General features: G+C 41.0%; 1 protein-coding gene across 3 annotated transcripts in view; it reads right to left on the reverse strand.

Annotated features, from left to right (window-relative positions):
* Window positions 1-23,075, reverse strand: part of ANTXR2 (ANTXR cell adhesion molecule 2) — a 274,337-nt gene that overhangs the window by 121,517 nt on the left and 129,745 nt on the right. For all 3 annotated transcript variants that reach the window (XM_089675449.1, XM_089675440.1, XM_089675431.1), the window contains exons 9-11: window positions 22,927-22,987; window positions 7,948-8,043; window positions 6,078-6,147 (exon numbers count right to left, since the gene is read on the reverse strand). In XM_089675449.1, coding sequence (XP_089531575.1) covers window positions 6,078-6,147; window positions 7,948-8,043; window positions 22,927-22,987 — 227 coding nt within the window. The remainder of the gene's footprint in view (window positions 1-6,077; window positions 6,148-7,947; window positions 8,044-22,926; window positions 22,988-23,075) is intronic.

Genomic DNA, 23,075 nt, shown 5'->3' on the forward strand with positions numbered 1-23,075 from the left:
GTGGTAGAATGTTGTGGGTCACTTTCTGGGAGAATGTCCCACTCTCTAAGACATTGCAGACCTTCCTCTAGGCTGTTGATTGTGATGATTGAGTTATTTCTAGTGACGATCAATTTAGTGGGGTGACCCCAATGATAAATACTTTTGTGGTTTTGTAGAGCTTTTGTTATTGGGAAGAGAGTTTTCCTGAGTTGCATGGTGCACTTAGATAAATCTGTGAAAAGCTGTAAAGAGGAGAATTGTGCAGGCAAATTTTGGGGTTTGCGCGCAATTTCCATGATTTTTTCTTTGACATGAAAAAAATTAATTCTCATCAAGACATCTCGAGGTATTTTATCTGGCAGATAGGAGGGTTTTGGAAGGCGATGTATTCTATCGATGATCAGATCTGTGTTTGTAGCATCAGGTAGTAGGGCACGAAAGAGCTCTTGGGTAAATGCTCTCAATTGGTCAGGTTGTATCGATTCTGGAATGCCTCTTATTTTAATGTTGTTACGTCATGATCTATCCTCCAGATTTGCGATTTTATTTTTGAGCCATTCAATTTCTTCATCCCTTTCATTGTGGGCGTCTACCAGGGTGTTAAAGAAAGTGGCATATTTTCCCATTTTTGTTTCAAAATGAACAACTCTGCCACCAAGATCAATAATCTCTGATTTGATTTGTTGCATAGAGTTAATGATATCTGACTGTATGTATGATCTTAATGAAAGGAACATCTCCTTCATTAATGTATCAGAAATAGGCTGACTAGTAGTAGGAAAGTTAGCCATTGGATCTGATAAATTACTTGCAGAATGTGAAGTATTAGTGTGAGAATCTGTTCCAGCATGCTGTAGGTTAATATCTGTCATTCTAGGTTTAGATTTTGATGGGCTCTCAATAGAGGAAGTAGAGAAATCAGGGGAGACAGGTTGCAGTAAGATAGAGCTGTTTTTCTGCTTAACAGGTGTCACAGGAGAAGCTGTCGAGACTTGCCTATGTGGTGAGTGAGAGGAGGAGGATCCTGAGCTGCTGCTGCCATCATGTTGGGGATTGCTGTGATCTGGCCGAGGGGGAAACTGTGTTAATTCCAGGAGTTTCTTCTCAGCTTTCCTTTTCTTTGTCATCTCTGTGAGGGTCACTGGGCTGTTGCCTGTCCTCTGGTCGCTTTTGGAGTGTTAGGTCCGCCACTGCTGTGTGCTGACACTGTCAGTACAGCAGAGCTGTGTGGTTATGCAGCCATTCAGCTTCTGCTCCAGCCACGCCCCCCGCAGGTAAACAATATTTTTTAGAAGAATTCTTCCTGCAATAACAGCCTCCATATCCTCTCACCTTGGATTTCTTTTAAATGGTAAATAATGTATGTGGCTCAATGTTATTTTATTTGTTTTTAAATAGTGTTATATCTTTTTTTAAATATCTGTATACAATATTTATTTTACAAGTAAACATAAAATACAAGATAAAAAAGTTCCACTAAAACTGGCCTAAGAAGGATCAAAATTCTCCCCGTTCAGTAGGAACTGGCCAAATTTTGATCCATCTATAGATCAACATCAGTACAACCAGCCTGTCAGGTTTTTTTTTCTCATGGTTGAAGGAAAGAAAATTGCTTAATGCATGTCCTGCCTAAAGCTGGCCACATATGCACAAATTGATTTCACAATGTGCAAAATGCAGTAACATTTATCAGTCAAAACTCATTAGTCAGATTACCCTTAACTGCTGAAATCTGAGATTATAAGTCAAATTCACACTATAAAACAGTATAAAAACCAATATAATTAATTTTAAGATTTTTTTATTTCTAGGGTCTGGATCCACTAATGAATCTGCGAGTCTCTATGGAATTCCAAGTTTACTTCATAAATATTCTTCTTGTGATTATGGATATTCACATACAATTTAACAACTTCCTGACCGCGCTTTAGCCGAATAATGGCTACACTGCGGTTCTAGCAGGGCGTCATAATATCCTCCCAGAACAGTGCCCCCCGGGCGCACCCAGCACTCTCTGTGTCCTTCTGACACAGCTGATTACATCACATGGTAAACTTCCAATCTAAGCAGCATTTTACCATATGATCAGCTGTGTCCAATCACAGCTGATCACCGTGTAAACACACTTACCAGTTATCGGCAGTCACATCATGAAGAAAGTACCCGGCAAGTCTGAAAGGAGATATCTACACTGATAATCAGGGCATTGATTATCAGTGCAGCCCAAAAACTGCACAGTAGTGCTGCCAATATGTGCCCAGTAGTGCTGCCAATATGTTCCCATCAGTGCCTTCAGTCAGTGCCACCTATCAGTGCTGTCTATCAGTGCCCATCAGTGCTGCATATCAGTGTAGCCTCATCAGTGCCTCCTCATCAATGCCCACCAGTGCCACCTCATCAGTTCAGCTCATCAGTGCCCATCAGTGCTACCTATCAGTGCCCATCAGTGCAGCCCCATCAACACACATCGGTGCAGCCCCATCAACACACATCAGTGAAGGAGAAAAATTACATGTTTGCAAAATGTTATAATAGAAAAAACGGAAAAGCTTTTTTTTTTCAAAATGTTTGGTCTTTTTTTGTTTGTTTAGCAAAAAATAAAATATTTTGATAAGCATTTCATATGGGTACAGTGTTGCAATTATCATTCAAAGTGTGACAGCACTAAAAGTTGAAAATTGGCCTGGACAGGAAGGGGGTAAAAGTGCCCAGTAGGCAAGTGGTTAAGCAGGGGGTGTTCTTCTGTGTTTGTATAACAGCACTTTTTTCAACTTGTTAAGTCTGTTATTATTGTTTAGGATTCTTTATTACAAAGGCTCATAGATGCTGAGTATAGTTAAACAGCACTCTACTGTGTGAATAATTGTTTCCTGTCATTGATATATGCTGAGCATGCTTAGATAGTTCTCCATTGCTCTTGCCATGTAAAAATGGCAGTTATTTCCTGCAGCCACCTAGTGGATGACTTTAATCGACCATATTTTTTCTGATAACAGAATGCCCCTTGTACAGGACATATACATACGCTGAAAAGAGAACTGGAGGCAAAAAACAAAATTCAAAAAATGTGTACACTGAAATGATTTATATATATATATATATAGTTTGCACATGATGTCTAAAAGGTAAAAACAGTGTTTTATAATATTCTGGGCCTGAATCCTTTCTTATGTTGCTGCTGCTGTATAGCCATAATCACATCAGGTTATATTGCTTGACTGATCATGGAATCATTCCCCTATACTTCAAACCATGAACTGTTGTGATTAGAGGTAATCGCTCAGCTGTGGAAAACTTATCTCTGTACCTCTCAGCTCACTCCTTCAGTCTCCATACGCAGCACTGATTTACTAACACACATATTAGACTGGATGTCACACAACCTCCTCTAACTTAATCTACCAAAAACCGAGCTCATAATATTTCTTACCACACGTTCCCCTTCCCTTGACTTCTCTGTCAAGATCGACGACTCAAATATCAACCCGTCCCCGCATGACAGGGAGCTAGGTGTAATCCTGGACTCTGAACTCTCCTTTTGGCTCCATATCAAATCACTGTCCAATGCCTGCCACCTCAATTTCCGCAAAATCTCTAAAATATGCCCCTTCCTAACCAATGACACCAGAAAAGCTCTTAGTCCACTCCCTAGTTATCTCTTACCTTGACTATTGCAACTCCCTCCTCATTGGCTTACCTTTACATCGGGTATCTCCCTTTCAGTCCATAATGAATGCTGTTGCCAGACTCATCCACCTTACCAACTGCTCAGTGTCTGCTGCCCCTCTCTGCTAATGCCTCCACTGGCTTTCACTCTCCAAATGAATAAAATTAAAAATACTAACAACTTACAAAGCCATCCACAATTCTGCCTCCAGCTATTAGCCTATTCTCAAAATAACAACCTAATCATTCTATTCGTTCCTCCCAAGACCTCCTGCTCTCTAGCTTCCTTGTCACCATGCTCACCTCCAGGACTTCTCCTGAGCCTCTCTCATCCTCTGGAACTCCCTATCCCAATCTGTACAACTATTTCCTACTCTGTTGACTTTTAGACGATCCCTGACAACCCTTCTCTTCAGAGAAGCCTACCCTGCCCCCACATAACAGCTGTACTTCTATTTTCTCTATCAGCTCATCCCCCGCAGTTATTACATTTTGTATCTCTTGACCCTCCCTGTTAGATTGTAAGCTCTAACAAACAGGGCCCTCTGATTCCTACTATATTAAAATGTATTGTAATAGTACTGTCTGCCTTTACGTTGAATAACGCACTGCGTAAACTGTTGGCACTGTATAACTCCTGTATAGTAATAAATAATAATAACTGACGGCAAATACAATTACAGTTCAAAGATACAAAAAGAAACAGAATGTTTCCCAGAAATGTACATCCTGTCTATAGAAATATTTTAAGAAAAAAAATAAATACGGTAAATGTTTGAGCTGCCTAGATGTTTATTTTCTGATTTTATCTCCACTAGCACCTTTTATTTTTAACTCTGTAAAAATTTCCATATCCATTGACGGTTTTGTTTTGTAGCTTTTATATGACATGCAAGCTTCCTGAGCAAATTTCACCAGCCACACCCTGAGAAATGTTTACCATATATAATCCTCAGTGCCTGTTTTAACACTGCAACAGCACTCCACAATCATGGGAATCGCACACAGTTACAGGGTGCCCCCATTACGCTTAATTGGTAACTTTTGGCAGGCATTAGTGCTCGCCAAATGCGTCAGCAAAGGGTGATTTTTGCAAAGCAAAAAGCATGAGTTACTTCTGACAAGTTTTTCCGACACCAAGAGAAAAAAAGGTGATAGTAAGGGAACTCCAACTGACTGACAGCCTCAGCTCTGTTCCTGTGAGCTATGTTGAGGAGTGTGTGTCCCTTTCCTTCATTCAGCTCTCAGAATGCTCCTCGCTCAGCTCTGCAGATTGTAACTTTAACTCTCATTCCCCTTTTTTTCTGACAGCTCAAACAAGCTTTATAAATACTGGACTTTGCATCAATGTAGATAAGTGAAGACTGCAGATAAACAGGCACAACTCATATACAGTAGGAGAATATATTTAATCTCTGTGTATCACCTGAGGCAAGTCACTTCACTGGGTATATGTGAGGGTTTACAACCACTTTAAATGGGAGTGATTGAGGTGCAGTAAACATATTGCTCAACCACATATTTTTATTAAATTAAAACAGTGCAGCACATTATATATAAAAATAAATGTAAATACTGTATGTGACAAAATCAAATAAAATATTATAATTAGTATACAATTAGTGCTCATTAAAGGCAATAATATAACAAAACGCCCTTCAAGTGATAGTCCAATAAGAATAATGGTGAAATAATTCCAAATAGTGCTAATCCACAATGGCTAAATGGTTAGCACTTCTGCCTGGCAGTACTAAGGTCGTTAGTTTGAATCCCAACCATGGCACCACCTGCCTGGAGTTTGCATTTTCTCCCTGTGCCTGCGTGGTACTCCCATTTCCTCCCACACTCCAAAGACGTGCTGGTAGGTTAATTGGATCCTGTCTAAATTGTCCCTAGTATATGTATGTATGAATGTGAGTTAGGGACCTTAGATTGTACACCCCTTGAGGGTTAGGGACTGATGTGAATGTACAATATATATGTAAAGTTCTGCGTAAATTGATGGCACTATATAAGTACCTGTAAGAATAATAAATAATCCCAAAAGTTACTCCTCTCCTGTTCAGGATCCAACACCACTATGCACTCACCAGAAGGCCAGCTGGTCAATAGCCTGTAATACAACAACGGGACCTCTGCGTCTCACACCTCCAAGACACTGATAGGGCAACCAGGAGCCTAAAGGGAAGTGCAAGATGGCCACCGGTCCAGGACTTGGAAATTACGGAATGACGTCAGCATGTAAGCTCCACCCTTGACGTAAGCATGTAGGCTCCATCTTGCCACTCCCCTTTTCAGTGCAAGCACTTCTAATACTTTAGCACTCACCATTTATTTTCTGATTTTTTTGTACACATTTTATTGTCCCCTCAATCACATGTGAAAACAAGGCCTTAATGAGCAATGATAGATTTGTAAAAAGTACTTACTGTCCAGCTTCCTCAAGTACTGTAACTGGACAAAGCATATATTGAGCTTCCACTGTTAATGGTTTTTCATCTGTGAATAGAAAAAGGAGTGTTTAAATTCAGACGTTTTAAAAATAAGTACAAATGCAAGAAAAAATAAAAAAGAAGAAGAAAACATGATTAACTGTTTTTTTTAATATTTAGCAAAATAAAAAAATATACAGTACATTATATTGGTGAAGCTAAAAACCATTAAAAGTAAGCAAAGCTGGGTTTGCTTTTCAGGTGTTACAGTGATGCCTTCATGGTTTCATAAAAGCATTAATTTTAATCATACAAATTTCATGTGGAGCATGGGGCAGCCCAGGTGCTACGGATGAGGATACCCGTCTGACCAGCAAACAGTGATTGGACTGATTAGTTTAGCAGGAACTGACAGCATACTATAAGTATAAGTATCTCCTACTCAGTGCCTGTCATGCCTCTGAAAAGTGATCTGTGGATTGATTCACTAAACATCGAAACATTGCCTAAATTGGTCTGAAACCTGTTGCCGTTCCTCTATTGGCATTTGAACCTGAGCTTTATGATTTGATCTGCTGCCATCTAGGGGACTAGAAAAGTAATACATTATTAACATAGAATATGCCCACACCTGAAGGAGTGCCCACCAGAGGGTGCCAGTATACCAGGTACATCTGTATGGTCAATATCAGCAATGGAAGCTCCTGAAGAAACCTATGTAGTGATGTATATTTCTTTGAATAAAATAAGGTCTGGCCATTTGGGCTCACCATGAGGTCTCTCCCAGCCTCTCTGGTCACTGAAATTGAGGTTTTCTACCTATTGGATCTGCATATAATTATGATGATGATGGCTATTATTATTATTTTATGCTCATGGAATCTACTGAAGAAGCAAACTACATAGCCTCTGAAAAGCATTGAGAGAGTAAAATGCCACTGACCTTTCAGTGGACCAGCTTTATCTTTTGACTTAAAGCGGAGTTCTACTCACGCTGTCAAAAAAAATAAAAGTCAGCAGCTACAAAAACTGTAGCTGCTGACTTTTAAAAAACCAGCCACTTACCTGTCCCGCAGTGTGTCCCCCGCACCGTTTCACCGGCCGTCCTGTATTCCAGGAGGCCGGCATCATCAGTGTGGGCTTGCGGCTTCACAGCCGAGTACCCACTGCACATGCGCGAGTAGCGCTGCGCTTCATGAATGGTCCTGTAGTCTTCTGGGACCTGTCACGTGTCCCATAAGACTACAGGGAGGGAGGGAGGACACCTTCCGCTTCTGATCGCCTTGGCCATCGGACTGGAAGTGGGAGCAGGTACATGTCAAATTCGGGTACCCGCTCCCCCCCGCCCCCCAAAGGTGCCAATCCTTAATGGGGAGCCGGGAAGCAGTCCTTAAAGCGGAACTTCTCCTTTTGGGTGGAGCTCCACTTTAAGTTGAAGTGGTATGTTCAGCAATAAATGGTGATGTGTGGTGTGTGGCAGAAACTCCCACTTGTGACAAGAATACAATTAATGTTTTTTTTTTTTTATGAAACTACGTTGTATGTAGTCATCACTGAAGCATCTGCAAAGTTCCCCAAAAAATTCATCATGTGTTGCAGTTTTTTCAGAAATCAGTGCAAACATTTATTTCTGTTAACTAGAGATAAAGCAATGATATTGTTAGCTTTTTAGCAAGGTTTTCTGTCGGCTCTTGCTCTATATACTCTAAACCTGACCCTGGGCCATGTGGTTTCTGTCATTGCCATCAAGGTAGCTAAATATAGAGTTGTGTAACTTAGAGCTCATCTCTGAAACAGGCAAATATTTTTTTACAGTTAATCTGTTACAGGGAAATGCAGTGCTCTGTTTTTATTTGTATGTACTTACGTTTTGTTGTCTTGTTCACATAGTATGTACACATGACATTATCTGAATTCCGGCCAAACAAAAATCCATTCCCTCTTAAGACAACTTGAAAACTCTCTAGAAGAAGATATACATGTCTGTGTAATCAGAATATAATTTCTCCTAATATCACATACAGTATAAGAGATTAAGTACTGAGGCTATTGAATTTGACAGGACATTTCTCTATGAACCAGTTGCAGACTTTGGGTGTGTTATACATGCTTGAAAAAATGTCACCATTGTACACAGGGCGTGTTCAATACATCCAGTCCTTCTGCTTTGCTTCCAGGACCCCCCTGTTCCAGTACATGGAAATTCAGCTCTGATTAATGACAGCTGCATTGCCGAATACACAGAGAAGGTCCCAGCAATTGGAACAGTAATAAAAAAAATCAGTCTGACAATGTTTATCAACAATGTTGCTCAGCTTCTAAAACAGAAAGATAAAAAGAAACATTGTTTCATTTTGTATCTTTCTGCTTATTCATCTGCAGATCAAAGGGATGAACTTCTATCTGCTGATGAAGTAAAAAAAAAGCAACCTCTCAAGTAAAACAAGTTTTTTTGTTATTAAATTTTCCTCTGTTTAACCCCTTATTAACCCTTAATTTACACTAATTAGCTCTAATTAACTCCTTATTAGCCTTCTCCATTTAATTATTACTTTCCTGCTGGGTTTTTTTTTGTTCACTTATTTGTTAATAATGTTAAACCTTTAACATACATTTACATGTTTCACATTGAAAAAAGTGCAAAATTGAAAAAAAAAAAGTTACTCATTTGTAAATAACTTTGCAGTGCTTCCTACCAGAATCATACTTTTTGGGCCATCCAAAGCGCATAGAAAGTAGGTTTTATGGTTGTCAATGTCATAGTTCACATCAGTGCTTGCAGTTCCAGTGCGTTCCGGTTGCAGAAAAAAAAGTAGAACATGCTGCATTTTTTCTGCACAGAACTGTACTGGAGTGCGGTAAAAACGCATAAAAATGCACCTGAAGACACTGGAACACACCAACGCACCAAAAATGCACTAGAACGCACATATCCATATTTAAATTAAAGAAAAAGAGATGGGAAAATGAACTGGAATGCATCAAAAACGCACCAAAAGCATCAAAAACATTCTAGAACTTACATGTCCCCATGTAAAATGCAGAAAAAGAGAGTGGGAAAAATGAACTAGAATGCATAAAAAATGCCCTGTAACATGTAAAAAATGCATAAGAAATGCACATCAACGCGTCAAAAACGCGCATGCGAAAGCACATCTGGAAAGCATCTGGACTGGGTTTCTATAGTGTGAACCAGCCCTTGGTGTCATCTTAAAAATGACAAATTACAGAAAAAATTTACAGTTTTTATGTACAATAACACTATTTATTTGTAGCCTCCCTAGCAGTCTGATTATGTCCATATTTCTGTGCTCAAAGCGGTACATTTTTTTGCAGGAAATATGTTTTTTTTATTGTAGGCCTGTGATTTTTAGGAATAACTCACTGAAATCTGTCCGAACAAGAGTCTAGTAAACATCCCGAGTATGTTAAAATTTGAAACACGAAATCATAAATTATAATTTAATAAATAATCATAAACAAATAATATAATAATAAATTTAATTCAATAATATAATCAAACCAAAAACACTGAAATTTGAAATATAGCGCCAAGTTCGCACATCACTGAGCAAAGTCGCAAAATCGTTTTCGGTGCCTGATGACGAATTTCCCCACGAATCATTATCACTCAATTCTGCAAGTGGTTCTGATTTACTATCGCTGTTCTCTAGCTGATCTAAAACCGCTTTTGACCTAAAGGGACGCTTTTTGGACGCCATGGACGTTTCTCAGTTTCCAGGCAGAAAGAACAGTAAAAATGCAGGCAGGACACAGGACAAAGCACTAGGGACAAAATGTATGTGAAATGCTTTGATACAGTAATGTTTTACTATGTGATTTTAGTGAATTTAGTGAATGTCACTTTTACACCTTTCAAATTTCCCGCCAGTTCCATCCCCCATACTTCCCGACGTTGCAGGGAACGGAACCAGATGCCAGCATCCTCCGGAGGACATTGCCGGGGACACTGCAGGAGGGACATCACGGGAGTGCAGGACAAGGCAAGTGCAGAAGAGATCCCGGAGCAGTGCTGCAGGGTATTTCCTAGTGTAGCTCGGGATTACCGTGGTGCTGAAACTTTAGCCCGAGCTACACTCGGGAATACCGCCAGGGAGGTTGAACTAACAGTGCTAAAAAAAAAAAGGTTTTTTTTTTTTAGTTTTGTTACATTTAATTATCTAAGGATTGTGGAAAAAATTCACTGTTGCAAGACAATATTCACCAAAAAAAACCTTGTTTGTCCTTAAAAAAATATATGTATTTGTATTTGTGTTATCTTAAGTATTGACAAAGTTATCGCTGAATAAACAGGTCCATAGCAGAAACGTAAAAATTGCTCTGGTCCATAAGGGGTGAACAGGTGTGAAAGATGAAGTAGTTAATACCAACTTAGATAACCTGATCTATCCAACATTTACTGCTAGAATTTAAATACATTTTGTAACCCATAGCAGTGGGATTTTGTTTGCTTCAGATGGGTTTTGCACACCCCTAAAAGTCTCTAGGAAAGCAAACCCACTTGAAACTGGTCAAATGATGCGTAGGTCAAATGCACCTGTTCATGAATTCTGAAAGAGCTCAGAAGCTTCTCAAACTGATGTCATCAACACAATCCTAAGGTTCAGGTTACAGACCTTTAAAAAAAATCTTGAGCTGATTTATGAAAGGAGTTGAGGATTTTCGCACAATAATTATTTAGCTTAGCTATATAATCATGTGCAAGGTATATTCATGTTCACTTTGAGTACCCAACCATGTGAAGATGAAAGCAGGGGCATCCCTAGGCAGGTGCGGGGTTTGTGCGCCACACCAGGTGACACCTTTTTCATGGGGTGACACAGGACCCGCTCCACCAGGGGTGAACTGACCGAGGGCCCGGGGTCACTACAGGACCCCATGAGAGGCTCCGTCCATCCCTGTATGTGTCGCTGCTGAAATAAGCAAGCCTTGAGGGGACGGACATTGAGGCAGGCACTTCGGATACCTCTCTTCCTTGGAGTTTCAGCAAAGGGGCGGGTCCACATCCCTGCCACGGGTGCTGAAGTTGGGGAGCTGGAGAGGTGGGCAGAGTATGCAGCAGGTCAGTGTATAATCCCCCGACTCTGGTGACAGCACTGCAGCTTCATGCATGTAGTAGGTAGGGGGGAGAGAGAGAGTGGAGGGGGGGGAAGAGGGCAGAGAGAGAGAGGGGGGAGAAAGGGGGCAGAGAGAGAGGGAGGAAGAAAGAGGGCAGAGAGAGGGGGGGAGAAAGAGGGCAGAGAGACAGAGGGGGGAGAAAGAGGGCAGAGAGAAAGAGGGGGGGAGAAAGAGGGCAGAGAGAGGGAGGGGGGAGAAAGAGGGCAGGGAGAGAGGGGGGGGAGAGGGCAGAGAGAGAGGGGGGGGGAAGGGCAGAGAGAGAGGGGGGGGAAAGGGCAGAGAGAGAGGGGGGGAGAAAGAGGGCAGATAGAGAGAGAGGGGGGAGAAAGAGGGCAGAGAGTAGGATAGAAAAAGGGCAGAGAGAGAGATGGGGGGGGGAAGGGCAGAGAGTGGGGTAGAAAGAGGGCAGAGGGGGGGGAGAAAGAGGGAAGAGAGAGAGAGGGGGGAAGAGGGCAGAGAGAGAGAGGGGAGAAAGAGGGCAGAGAGAGAGGGGGGGAGAGGGCAGAGAGAGGGGGGGGCAGAAAGAGAGGGGGGAGAAAAAGGGCAGAGAGAGAGGGGGGAAGAGGGCAGAGAGAAAGGGGGGGGAGAGGGCAGAGAGTGGGGTAGAAAGAGGGCAGATAGAGAGGGGGGGGAAGGGCAGAGAGTGGGGTAGAAAGAGGGCAGAGAGGGGGGGGGAGAAAGAGGGCAGAGAGAGAGAGGGGGGGAGAAAGAGGGCAGAGAGAGAGGGGGGGGAGAGGGCAGAGAGGGGGGGGAAGAGGGCAGAGAGAGGGGGGGAGGGCAGAGAGAGAGATCGGGGAGAAAGAGGGCAGAGAGAGAGAGGGGGGGAGAAAGAGGGCAGAGAGAGAGAGGGGGGGAAGAGGGCAGAGAGAGAGAGGGAGAAAGAGGGCAGAGAGAGAGAGGGGGGGAGAAAAAGGGCAGAGTGGGGTAGAAAGAGGGCAGAGAGAGAGAGAGGGCAGAAAGAGAGAGAGAGAGGGGGTGTCACCAAGTGTTCCGGCAGCGGGTGACACCAACCCTAGGGACGCCCCTGGATGAAAGTAAACAGTAGGGTTACACTGATACTGATACCAATATCAGTGACAATAATGAGCATTTGCACGAGTACTTGTACCCGTGCAAATATTCCGATACCTAAAACGTATACCTTTGCGGTGCGATTTGAGCCCATACAAAATGAATGGCTCAAATTGCACAAATAATTTGCTCATTATTGGCACTAATATTGGTATTGGCGAGTACTCAAGTATGCATACTCGCCGATAAAAAAAAAACTGTTTTGGTGCAACGCTAGTAAATAGGATTTTGCTTTTCACGTGACTGGATAATTGAAGTGAATATTCATACAATTTATTGTGTGTGAAGTTTCTAAACTCGTATTTTTAGTAAATCAGCTTCCCTGTCTCTGGAATAGAGAAAAAAGGGAAACTGAGAAATGAATGCACTTTATATCTGCTGCATTTTTTCTGGTTTTGGTCAGAAGATAGGTTTATAAACTGGTGATTTTGACTCTCGCCAAACATTCAATGCATGCACAGTATATCTTCTTGGTGCATGTGTTTGCAAATTGATTCATCTGCAGTAAATGTCAAATTTACTGCTTTATAAATATGCCCACCTTTATATTTATTCACTACCAACAGCATTGATGATTTGACAAGTGCAGTAAAAAAAATCAGATACCTTTCTAATTAATTGTTACTGGTTACTGTATTTTGTATATCAATGTTGTCAGTACTTTAAAACTAAATAAACCTAATTGTGCATTTCTCTGTCATTTACAGAATGCCAATAGATTCAAACCTTCATGATGTTGTTTGTGTTGTAAAATCTTTTTAGTCAATTTTTCTGCATTGAGTTATTGGTTGCATTAGTCCTGTGAGTCTCTTGTGCTATGTAATTATTTTGCAGTGAATTATGATACCAGTTTTGCCGAAACATGAATTTAGTGTGTGTTCTCCCCCAAATTATTATTTTTTTTATTCCAAAGGATGTTTATTGATAAGTTAAAAAAAAAATGTAAACTAAAAAACAATATTAGAACAAAACAGGAGTTACCAATCTATAACCCCAATACAAGGGAGAAATACAGATTATAAAAGAAGTGCATGACCACCAAGAGTGCATATCTACCGATACAGACCGGCAAGGCCCAACTCACTTTGTCGGTGGCTACCTATACATATTAACCGCTTCCAAGCCACCCTATAGAACAATAATGCTACAGGGCTGCACGTGATTCCAGGTAGGGGGCATACATGCAGGCACCTAACCTATGCCATCATTTTCAGCCTCAGCTTTCAATCACCAGGTCTCGGACAGTGATTTCTCACTGGCATCCGGCGAACACCAAGTATCTCCAATGGGGGAGAGACCTGTGTATAAACAACACAGATCTCTCCCCTTTCAGCTCCTGCACATTGCTTTGTTTGGCTCTGCCGCATAGCAGAGCCATACAAAGTTGTGTGCTTACTGTGAAACTCAGCACACAGTCTCATAGTAAGACAGCATACAGTTAACCCTTTGACCGCCCCAGATGTTAACCACTTCCTGCGCAGTGCTATTAGTACAGTGTCAGTGCTTTTTATTAGCACTGATCACTGTATTGGTGTAACTGGGGATGTCGGTGACACAAAGTCAGTTCCCCCCAGTGCAGAATGCCCGCCATAGCCCCGCAGTTCTGCTATAAGTCGCTGATCATCGCCATTGCTAGTAGAAAAAAAAGAATTCTAGTATCTATACCGCCATTTGTAAACGCTATAACTTTCACGTAAACCAGTTAATTTACATGTATTGGGAATTTATTTAGCAAAGACAAGTAGCAGAATACATTTTGGCCTAAATTTATGACAAAATTTGATTTTTAACATTTTTTACTGGACATGTTTAATAGCAAAAATATTGTTTTTTCTCAAAATTTTTTTTTATTATAGCACAAAAAGTAAAAATGCACAGGCGATCAAATACCACTGAAAGAAAGCTCTATTTGTGGGAAAAGAGGACATAAATTTTATTTGGGTGCAGCAGTGCATGACCACGCAATTGTCAGTTAAATAATGCAGTGCTGTATTGGTCAGGAAGGGGGGTAAATCCTTTGGAGGGCAAGTGGTTAAACTGAGGACCAAAACCTCAAAAGTGATGGGATGGGAAGGAGAAAAAGAGAGAGAGAAAAAAATCAAAAAGGGGAAGGGGAATTATTTAAAGCTATACACATTCTCTGTTAACCTTCAAAAGTGAATTATTCAACAGAAGAAATTCGTTTTTCTGGGAAATATTTAAAACAAGGATTCTGCTAGAACTGGGGCAAACTAAAACTCATTTGTTATTACAAATCTCCACTATGTTTCATTCTCTGGTTCAAAAAATAAGAAAAATCATTATTGTTCATTACATCTGTTCAAATTTAATACTATTTGTGGACATGCCACAATAATAAATGGGACTTATTCTGCAGGGTTAAATTCTGAAGTCCAAAATGAATTTGGCTCTAGAAGTTTAACAAATACAAAGAACTCATTTGATTTTAGCACAATGACTCAAGCACATCTGGAATAATAGGGTCATGAAATACAGCTAATTCAAGCCAGAAAACATCACAGACAGCAAAAGACATTAAAATCAGGTTCATGTATTGAAAGAAAAAAAAAACTTCACCTGAAGGAAACATAAATCCACCCTTGCAGCTATTGCCTTAAATTGGGGAATGCTTACAACCTCTGTCAGTTTAATTTTGTTTCTGTCACTGACTTATTCAGGAGATTTTCCTTTTCTTCCTGTCCCAAAAACACAACAGGAAAAGGAAATCTCTATAAAGAAGACAGGTGTCACTAGAATATGAGCCCCAATTAGAATATTTACACAGACCTCATTTTCTGGTTACAACTGTAACATTTTAGATTTTCTATCACTTAATGTCTTTAGTGACAAAGGTCACCCGAACAAAAATAGATGGTGAATCTACCTAATGGAGACACAGACAACAACGAAACCTAGAACCAGCAATCACAAATGCTCCTGCACTTGGGGATGGACTTGATGCAGGCTACAACCACATTAAGAATGTCCTGGAACATTCACACCTTGCTGCCCTCAAATGGACTGGGGGAATCCAAATATACTGAATGAGGAAAGAACAAAGAGAGCGCACAGGCCTAGTGCGTTACCATAAAAAATGTTTAATAAGAAATAAAGTAGGTGTTGTACTCACAAACGACAATAAAGTCAAGGCACATCATAAAAGAACAGCTGGGTCAACACCGCGCTGAGTAACAGTCCGCAATAGGGAGTGTAGACATCCAATAGGCTGACGCGTTTCGAGGACTTGCCTCTTCCTCAGAGCCAAATGTCTGCTCCCTCTTTTATATGCTCACTACTAGTTGAACCAAAGGTCACATGGGCCGTCCTGGATACTACCCTATGCAGGTGGAGGGGTCACAGGGGCAATTGACATAGTATAAGTAAACACAAAAGATCTATTGCATATTTACATCCATCCTTGGTGCACTGCATTGACACACATGCTTAAGTTTCATCACATATGACTATACTAGAATAATAATACACACCCTGTAGGCTGCATTTCTATGAATTAATAAGTGTCACTGCCGGGTACTCTCTTCATTAAATCGATGTCCCATAGTTGTCTATGGCAAGCAGAGCACTAGGCAGCATCATAGTGTCGTTCATCCATCCATTTATTTAAATGCGAGCAGTGCAGTGCATCACCAGAGTAGGAATTTTAATATATATATGTGTAATTATTAACTTATTTATTGTTTATTTGCACACTTCTTATGGTTCTTATGATTTTATGATTGCCACTAGTTTCAATGATTTCATATATATATTTATATATTTTTATTGATCTTTTGTGTTTACTTATACTATGTCAATTGCCCCTGTGACCCCTCCACCTGCATAGGGGAGTGTCCAGGATGACCCATGTGACCTTTGGTTCAACCAGTAGTGAGCATATAAAAGAGGGAGCCGACATTTGGTTAGTTCGCTCTGAGGAAGAGGCAAGTCCTCGAAACGCATCAGCCTATTGGATGTCTACACTCCCTATTGCAGACTGTTACTCAGCGCGGTGTTGACCCAGCTGTTCTTTTATGACGTGCCTTGACTCTATTGTCGTTTGTTATTTCTTATTAAACATTTTTTATGGTGATGCATTAGGCCTGTGCACCCTCTGTTTGTTCTTTCCTCATTCAACAACAAAACCTAACAGGGGTTTTAATCCTCCCCTTATTTATTCAAAACTAATAGGGCTATAAACACATTTTAAGAGTGTGCCTGTTGAATTTTTGCTACATCGTTAACCTCTACATGTCATTTCTAAACATCTGGACTATTCAACATATATAATTCTGCTCTCTCTCTGTTCTCTTCCATTTCAGCAGCCAAGACAGATATTGCTTCTGTAATCATAAATAAAAATTTCAGCTGGTATCAAGAGACAGGTGTTAAATTAAAGAAAAACTCCATGATTTTTTTTTCTATGCAGTGTAACCCCGCACTGCATGGGTTAACTACTCATTTTGTCCAGGGGCACTCCGAAAGGCTATACCTACCCGATCCTTTGATCCTCTGGAAAACAGCACTCCCCCACGTCCTGTGGACTGTTCCTGTTATCCTGACGTCCAGAACTGGTCTGTGGGCATAATGACATCAAGAAAAGTCCATGTACAAGACCACTAGCATGCGGGGGGGGGGGGTTGTTGGGACAGGAATGTCAGGGACCGTTCTTGCACTCAGAGGATAGACAGATTAGGTAAGTATATCTCCGCTTCCCTCACCCCTAGACAAAAATGAGCAGTTAACCCGTGACCCGAGGGATAAGTGACTTTTATATATGCCTCTGCTGCATAAAGGACTATGTAGCACAACAGATGACCTGTAGTGTTGCATGTCGAGTGTTAAGTTTTTAACACTTGGCAGATTGTACAAAAACGTGACTTGGGTATACTAGTTTTTTTTTTTTTGAGAATTTTAGAGTAAGGATCTTTAAAACTATAAATGCATAGTACTGTTCTGTAATAAATTTCCCCTGTGATTTGGCCTACATTCGAATGTTTATCTTTACATTCACCTGCCACTATCTCATATCTGTGCTGTTAAAGTAAATGTTTTAGTCAGAAAATCAATTATCCCAGTTCACTAAAACCATGCTCATTCACCCAACCCCCAGAAAATACTAAATAGAAGAATTGATGCTTTGCTTATGGAGCAAAACAAACACGTCTCTTAAAATCTCAGATCTGACATGAATCCTGTTAAATTTATTCCGCTAACAAATAATCAATCCACTTTGTCCTGTGGCATAAAGTGCTTTCCTATTATATAATCTGGAAAATATTAACTACTAGGCCTGCAATACATATAACAGTAAGGCACCATTGTAGTGAATGCTGGGCAGTTCTCTATTAATTGCAGTAGCAAAACATTAACAAATGTTTCATTAAAAGTGTCATTTTGTTCTTGAGTGTGTTTTGTGTTTCAGTACCCAAATTAATGCACAGTTCTAAACAAACCGCTTCATACCATACCTGCTCAATGCCACTGGAAACTGAAAATCACTGAAATAGCCACCACTACTCCAGTGATCTCCACTTGCTTCCGAATCTCATGCTGAGTGGCTGGCTTGATGTATTGTGAACACATGAGGTTGTTTGCTCAGCAGAGGAGCCATTTAGAGAAAGCTTTGCATGTTCTGAAGGAATGCAAAGCATTCTCTGATTGGACAAGGTGGAGAGGCAGGGAAATGACATCACACTCTCCACATTGTCTAATCATGGAACACTTCGCATTTATTCAGAAACTGCAAAGCATTCTTAGAATGGCACTCATGCTGAGCAGCCAATCTTATGCATTCACAATGAATTGGGCTGACCACTCAGCATGGGACTTGGAAGCAAGTGGAGATCACTGGAGTACTAGTGTCTACTTCAGTGATTTTCAGGAGCATCAACAAGGTATGGTATATACATAGTTACATTCCAAGTTCAGATCAATATAACTATGTAAAAATATACCATGTCTGGAATTCCTCTTTAACAATAACATTTTAGCATGAAAAATCTTAATTTACATTACCTGCAAGCATAGCTGAGCCAAATGTACAGGTTCATGAAACCCATTGTAGACATCTACTCTGATGGCCAACCACCCTTTACAGTCTTAACTGAAATTAGTTATATTCATGTAATGCAAAACAAAAATGTTACATTTTTTAACTATATCATGATCTCCCTTATTATATCTGCATATTATTGTGTTTACTTGTTTATTCCTCACTATTCTGAAGACTGGATAAAATTGTTAATATTTATATTAATAACTTGAAAAAGTGTGCCTGTTAGTGCACATGACAAATCAGCATGGAGTTTACTAAGTGAAGTGAAGGACAGGAAGAAAAAGAAGACTCCATATCTCTCTGTTGAAGAGGAAAAATGTGTGCGCAACACATTGTACACTGTATGTTAAAAAAAAAAAAAATGAGAGAGACTGGATGACAGGTCTAGTCCATATTTTACAAAAAAGTAATAAATGCAACAACATTAATCTCATTATCAGTGGGCAATTACAAATTTTTGCAATGAAGCCTGCAGAGCATTGCACCCATGATCATTGCAAGAGCCTGTGCTTTTCACCTGCAATGCAATGTATACCCCCAGCCTAAGGTCCATATGGAGGCATGGTCTTGTAGCTATAGGGCTGTAGGAAGTGCAGCTGAACTACAGCTTGAAGAGGGATCTCCAGCAAACTCTGCATAATTCCTCCACTGCAGAGGCTGTTGGGACTGGAAGAAATTTGCAGTGAGCAATCCTAGGAAAAAATGTGACTGTTCCAGAATTGGTATAGTTGGGCATGGGCGGTTGGTACGGTAACAGCTAAGGCAGTGAGAACAGATGAACTGAGATGGTGGCAAGTGCAGTGGTAACCGTAGGTTTGGGGCAGAAGAGGTGCAGAATCAGTCCTGTGCTGGGGGAAGGAAGTAAAATGGGGCTGATAGAATGGTAAGACTGTTAGGGATCCAAAGTGGTATGAATGCCAAGAGAGGCAGAAAGGTGTGAGCAGTAGTGGATAGGCATCTGTATTGCTGAGTACTGAAGGGCAGAGTTTTGAGTAGTGAGGGGAGTGAAGCAGAGTGGCAAGGAGGGGGTAAGGCAGAGTAGTAGAGGGGTGGCAGAGTGGTAGTATGAGAGGAGGATACACTTCCCAAATGTTGCCTTTCAGCACTTTTCCTCTGCTTGTCCTTCTCCTCCTTTACTACAGCAGCAGGATGTGTGAGAGAGCAAACCTAAAAAGTACTGCCAGGAGTTCTTTAGGCACACCCCTACCACACCTATTTGCACAAAATGCAATCCTTTAGGTTCACTAGTGTGAAGTGTACAATTACCATAACCCTCTGAGCACTCACTAATTTTTCAGAGCCCCCCCACAGGCAGAGATCTTGTACCTGTGCTCATAACATATAACCAGGTATAACCAGGTAATGCATCAGAGCTCAAAACCACTACTTGACAATTTTTCTGTTCCCTAGCTGCAGCAGGATAAAAGCAATATGGTGGTGGAATATCACATGTGATGTAGTGTATTATCTCTACCATTGCTTGCGTTGAATCCTTCTGCCACATGTTCTTGATGCTATAGTGGTGGGATTGTAGAAGGTGTGGTGGTGACACTGAAACGAGCCCTGAAAGCATAGGTTAATGGTCAGGGTAAATCAGCATGCAAGTGCAATGGTTGAAGTGGGGCATGCAGGTGTGCTGGTGCACAATGAGAGTGGTGAGGAGGGAAGAGGGGAGTAGAGGCACATCAGCAGAAGTAGGAGAGTAGAGGTACATCAGCAGAAGTAGGAGAGTAGAGGCACATCAGCAGACGTAGGAGACTAGAGGCACATCAGCAGAAGTAGGAGAGTAGAGGTACATCAGCAGAAGTAGGAGAGTAGAGGTACATCAGCAGAAGTAGGAGAGTAGAGGTACATCAGTAGAAGTAGGAGAGTAGAGGTACATCAGCAGAAGTAGGAGAGTAGAGGTACATCAGAAGAAGTAGGAGAGTAGAGGTACATCAGCAGAAGTAGGAGAGTAGAGGTACATCAGCAGAAGTAGGAGAGTAGAGGTACATCAGTAGAAGTAGGAGAGTAGAGGCACATCAGCAGAAGTAGGAGAGTAGAGGTACATCAGCAGAAGTAGGAGAGTAGAGGCACATCAGCAGACGTAGGAGACTAGAGGCACATCAGCAGAAGTAGGAGAGTAGAGGTACATCAGCAGAAGTAGGAGAGTAGAGGTACATCAGCAGAAGTAGGAGAGTAGAGGTACATCAGTAGAAGTAGGAGAGTAGAGGTACATCAGCAGAAGTAGGAGAGTAGAGGTACATCAGTAGAAGTAGGAGAGTAGAGGTACATCAGCAGAAGTAGGAGAGTAGAGGTACATCAGTAGAAGTAGGAGAGTAGAGGTACATCAGCAGAAGTAGGAGAGTAGAGGTACATCAGCAGAAGTAGGAGAGTAGAGGTACATCAGCAGAAGTAGGAGAGTAGAGGTACATCAGCAGAAGTAGGAGAGTAGAGATACATCAGCAGATGTAGGAGAGTAGAGGTACATCAGCAGAAGTAGGAGAGTAGAGATACATCAGCAGACGTAGGAGAGTAGAGGTACATCAGTAGAAGTAGGAGCGTAGAGGTACATCAGCAGAAGTAGGAGAGTAGAGGTACATCAGCAGAAGTGGAAGGAATAGTGTCAGTGGGTTGGAGGGTTGGAGGGCTGGCAGAGTAGCAAGAGTGAAAGGAGTGGTGCTTGCATAGTGGGAGCAAGGGGGGAGGTTTAATGCTGGAAGAGCAGAGTGGGGGTTTGATTGCTGGCAGATCAGTGGTTAATGAGAATGGAAGGGGTGTAGCGCTGGGGAGTGGTGAGAGAAAAGCTGCTAAGTGGTGCGAAATAGGGGATTTAGGCTGGCAGAGAAGTCCTACCAAACACCTGCTAGCACTTATTCCTTTGACTGTCATCTTCCTCATTCCATGCAGCAGCAGGGCAGGGGATGTCAGCAGAGTGGTGAATAGATAGACATGGGAAGAATTGCTGCCAATATTTTTGGAAGTGTACCCATTTTTAGCACTATTTACCCAGCACAACCTCCCTCCACCCACCTTTCACCAGTGTCAGTTGGAGCCAGTTATGTACTCTTCTGCAGCTCTGGTAAAGGCGGTCTAGTATAGCCTGATCTACATGAGCTACTGCTGCCCAATTATTTTGACCCCTAAAGCTGTACTTATGCCCCTAGCTGACAAAATTGGGAGAACATGCAGTGTTAGCAGACCTGGAAGACCAGAGAATCCACTGACAGTTAAACCTATCATGTCAGTAACAGCACCTTTACTTGAGTGATATATTATATACCTGGCTATTTTAGGTCAATTTTTCATGTAGATGTGAAATGTAACCTATAACCCCAGCCTGCACAGTAAATATCACATGTGCTCCCGGAAGGCCACCAGCAATAGTGACAAAATTTTGCACATGCTTGATAACCTTTACTGTAATTAATATGCATGTACTGGATCTCACCATCATCCTGAACATGCTTGCAAGATTCTGCAAGTCCATTACCATGTGGCATTCACCTCCTCAGTGCAGGAAGAAAAAAACTACATCCTGTATTCCCAATGTTTAAACTATACTGTGCATGCAGACCATATAGTGATATTTACTGCACAAGCATGGGGATATAGGGTACAGCTTAGATATGGAGAAATACATCAAGCATCATGCATGGTCATGCATGTATAGAACAGACAGCATCATTCTCTATGACAAAAAGCTGCCATATTCATAGACGGAACCTTGATGCCATCTTGGCAAGGTCCAGGGGGAAAACATAATGTTTGAATATTGGACTTTGTATGTAAAATTTTGTATTTAATCTAAACAGTGTATATTCCCTACCAATGAACCTACTGCTTATCCTATATTTTTACTATATGCATGCATTCTGATTTAAACCTGAAACCTAAGAGGGAAAGAAAAACATCATTTTACTTCCCTTAATATAGCTACAGGATGATAATAGACGGTAAATATTGATGCTAGATTCCAATTTCGCTCAAGCAAGCTTTAGTAATTTGATGGTCCTCAGCTATGAAGGTGATGTAAAGAATGTTTATGACCCACTGTAGGATGAACTGTGTACTTCACACCTTCCCAGCTGCTTTGCCTTTTTTAATACTCTTTTGATCATTTTTATATCTTGGATTGCATTGTGTTTCCTTTTATGAACACTAAACGCAGAAATGTTTCACTTTTTCTGTGTGACCTAGCACACTGATTACAGACTTGTCAGCAGCTGAGCTGTCGATAAACTACGATAAACCTGGGGATGCTTCTGTGCCGAGAAATATTAAAACTGGTAACTGTGCTGTGCAGGAGAAATAAGAGGAGGCCAAAGTAATATCAAAAATAAATAAATATGTAACATTTTGCATTGGATAACTTTAATGGAGTTATGCTCAATCACTTTTATTTATTTTTTCAGATCACCATCCTTTCCATAAAAATATCTGAGCATGAATATTTATTTGGCTGTAAGACAGAAAAGCGAGAGACAGGAAGTTTGACTTTATGTGGTGATAGCACAATATAGCATGGCGTAGTATAAGGCTAAAAGAAGTCAATATACCTTACAGCCTATAAAAAGGTAAAAAGAGCATAAATGAGCTTACCACCAACACACACAGAAGATGGATCTACATACAAAATTTCTGAGCACGACTTCTTTAATATCTGCACAAAAGAAGTGTTTTTATATTAGAATTTAACATGTGTATTACTGTGTTGCTGAAAGCTAAACAATAGGCAACAGCCCACACAC

Source organism: Staurois parvus, unplaced genomic scaffold (assembly GCF_062004578.1).
Source record: "Staurois parvus isolate SC_StPar_1 unplaced genomic scaffold, SC_StPar_1.0 ptg000013l, whole genome shotgun sequence".
Taxonomy (NCBI): Eukaryota; Metazoa; Chordata; class Amphibia; order Anura; family Ranidae; genus Staurois; species Staurois parvus.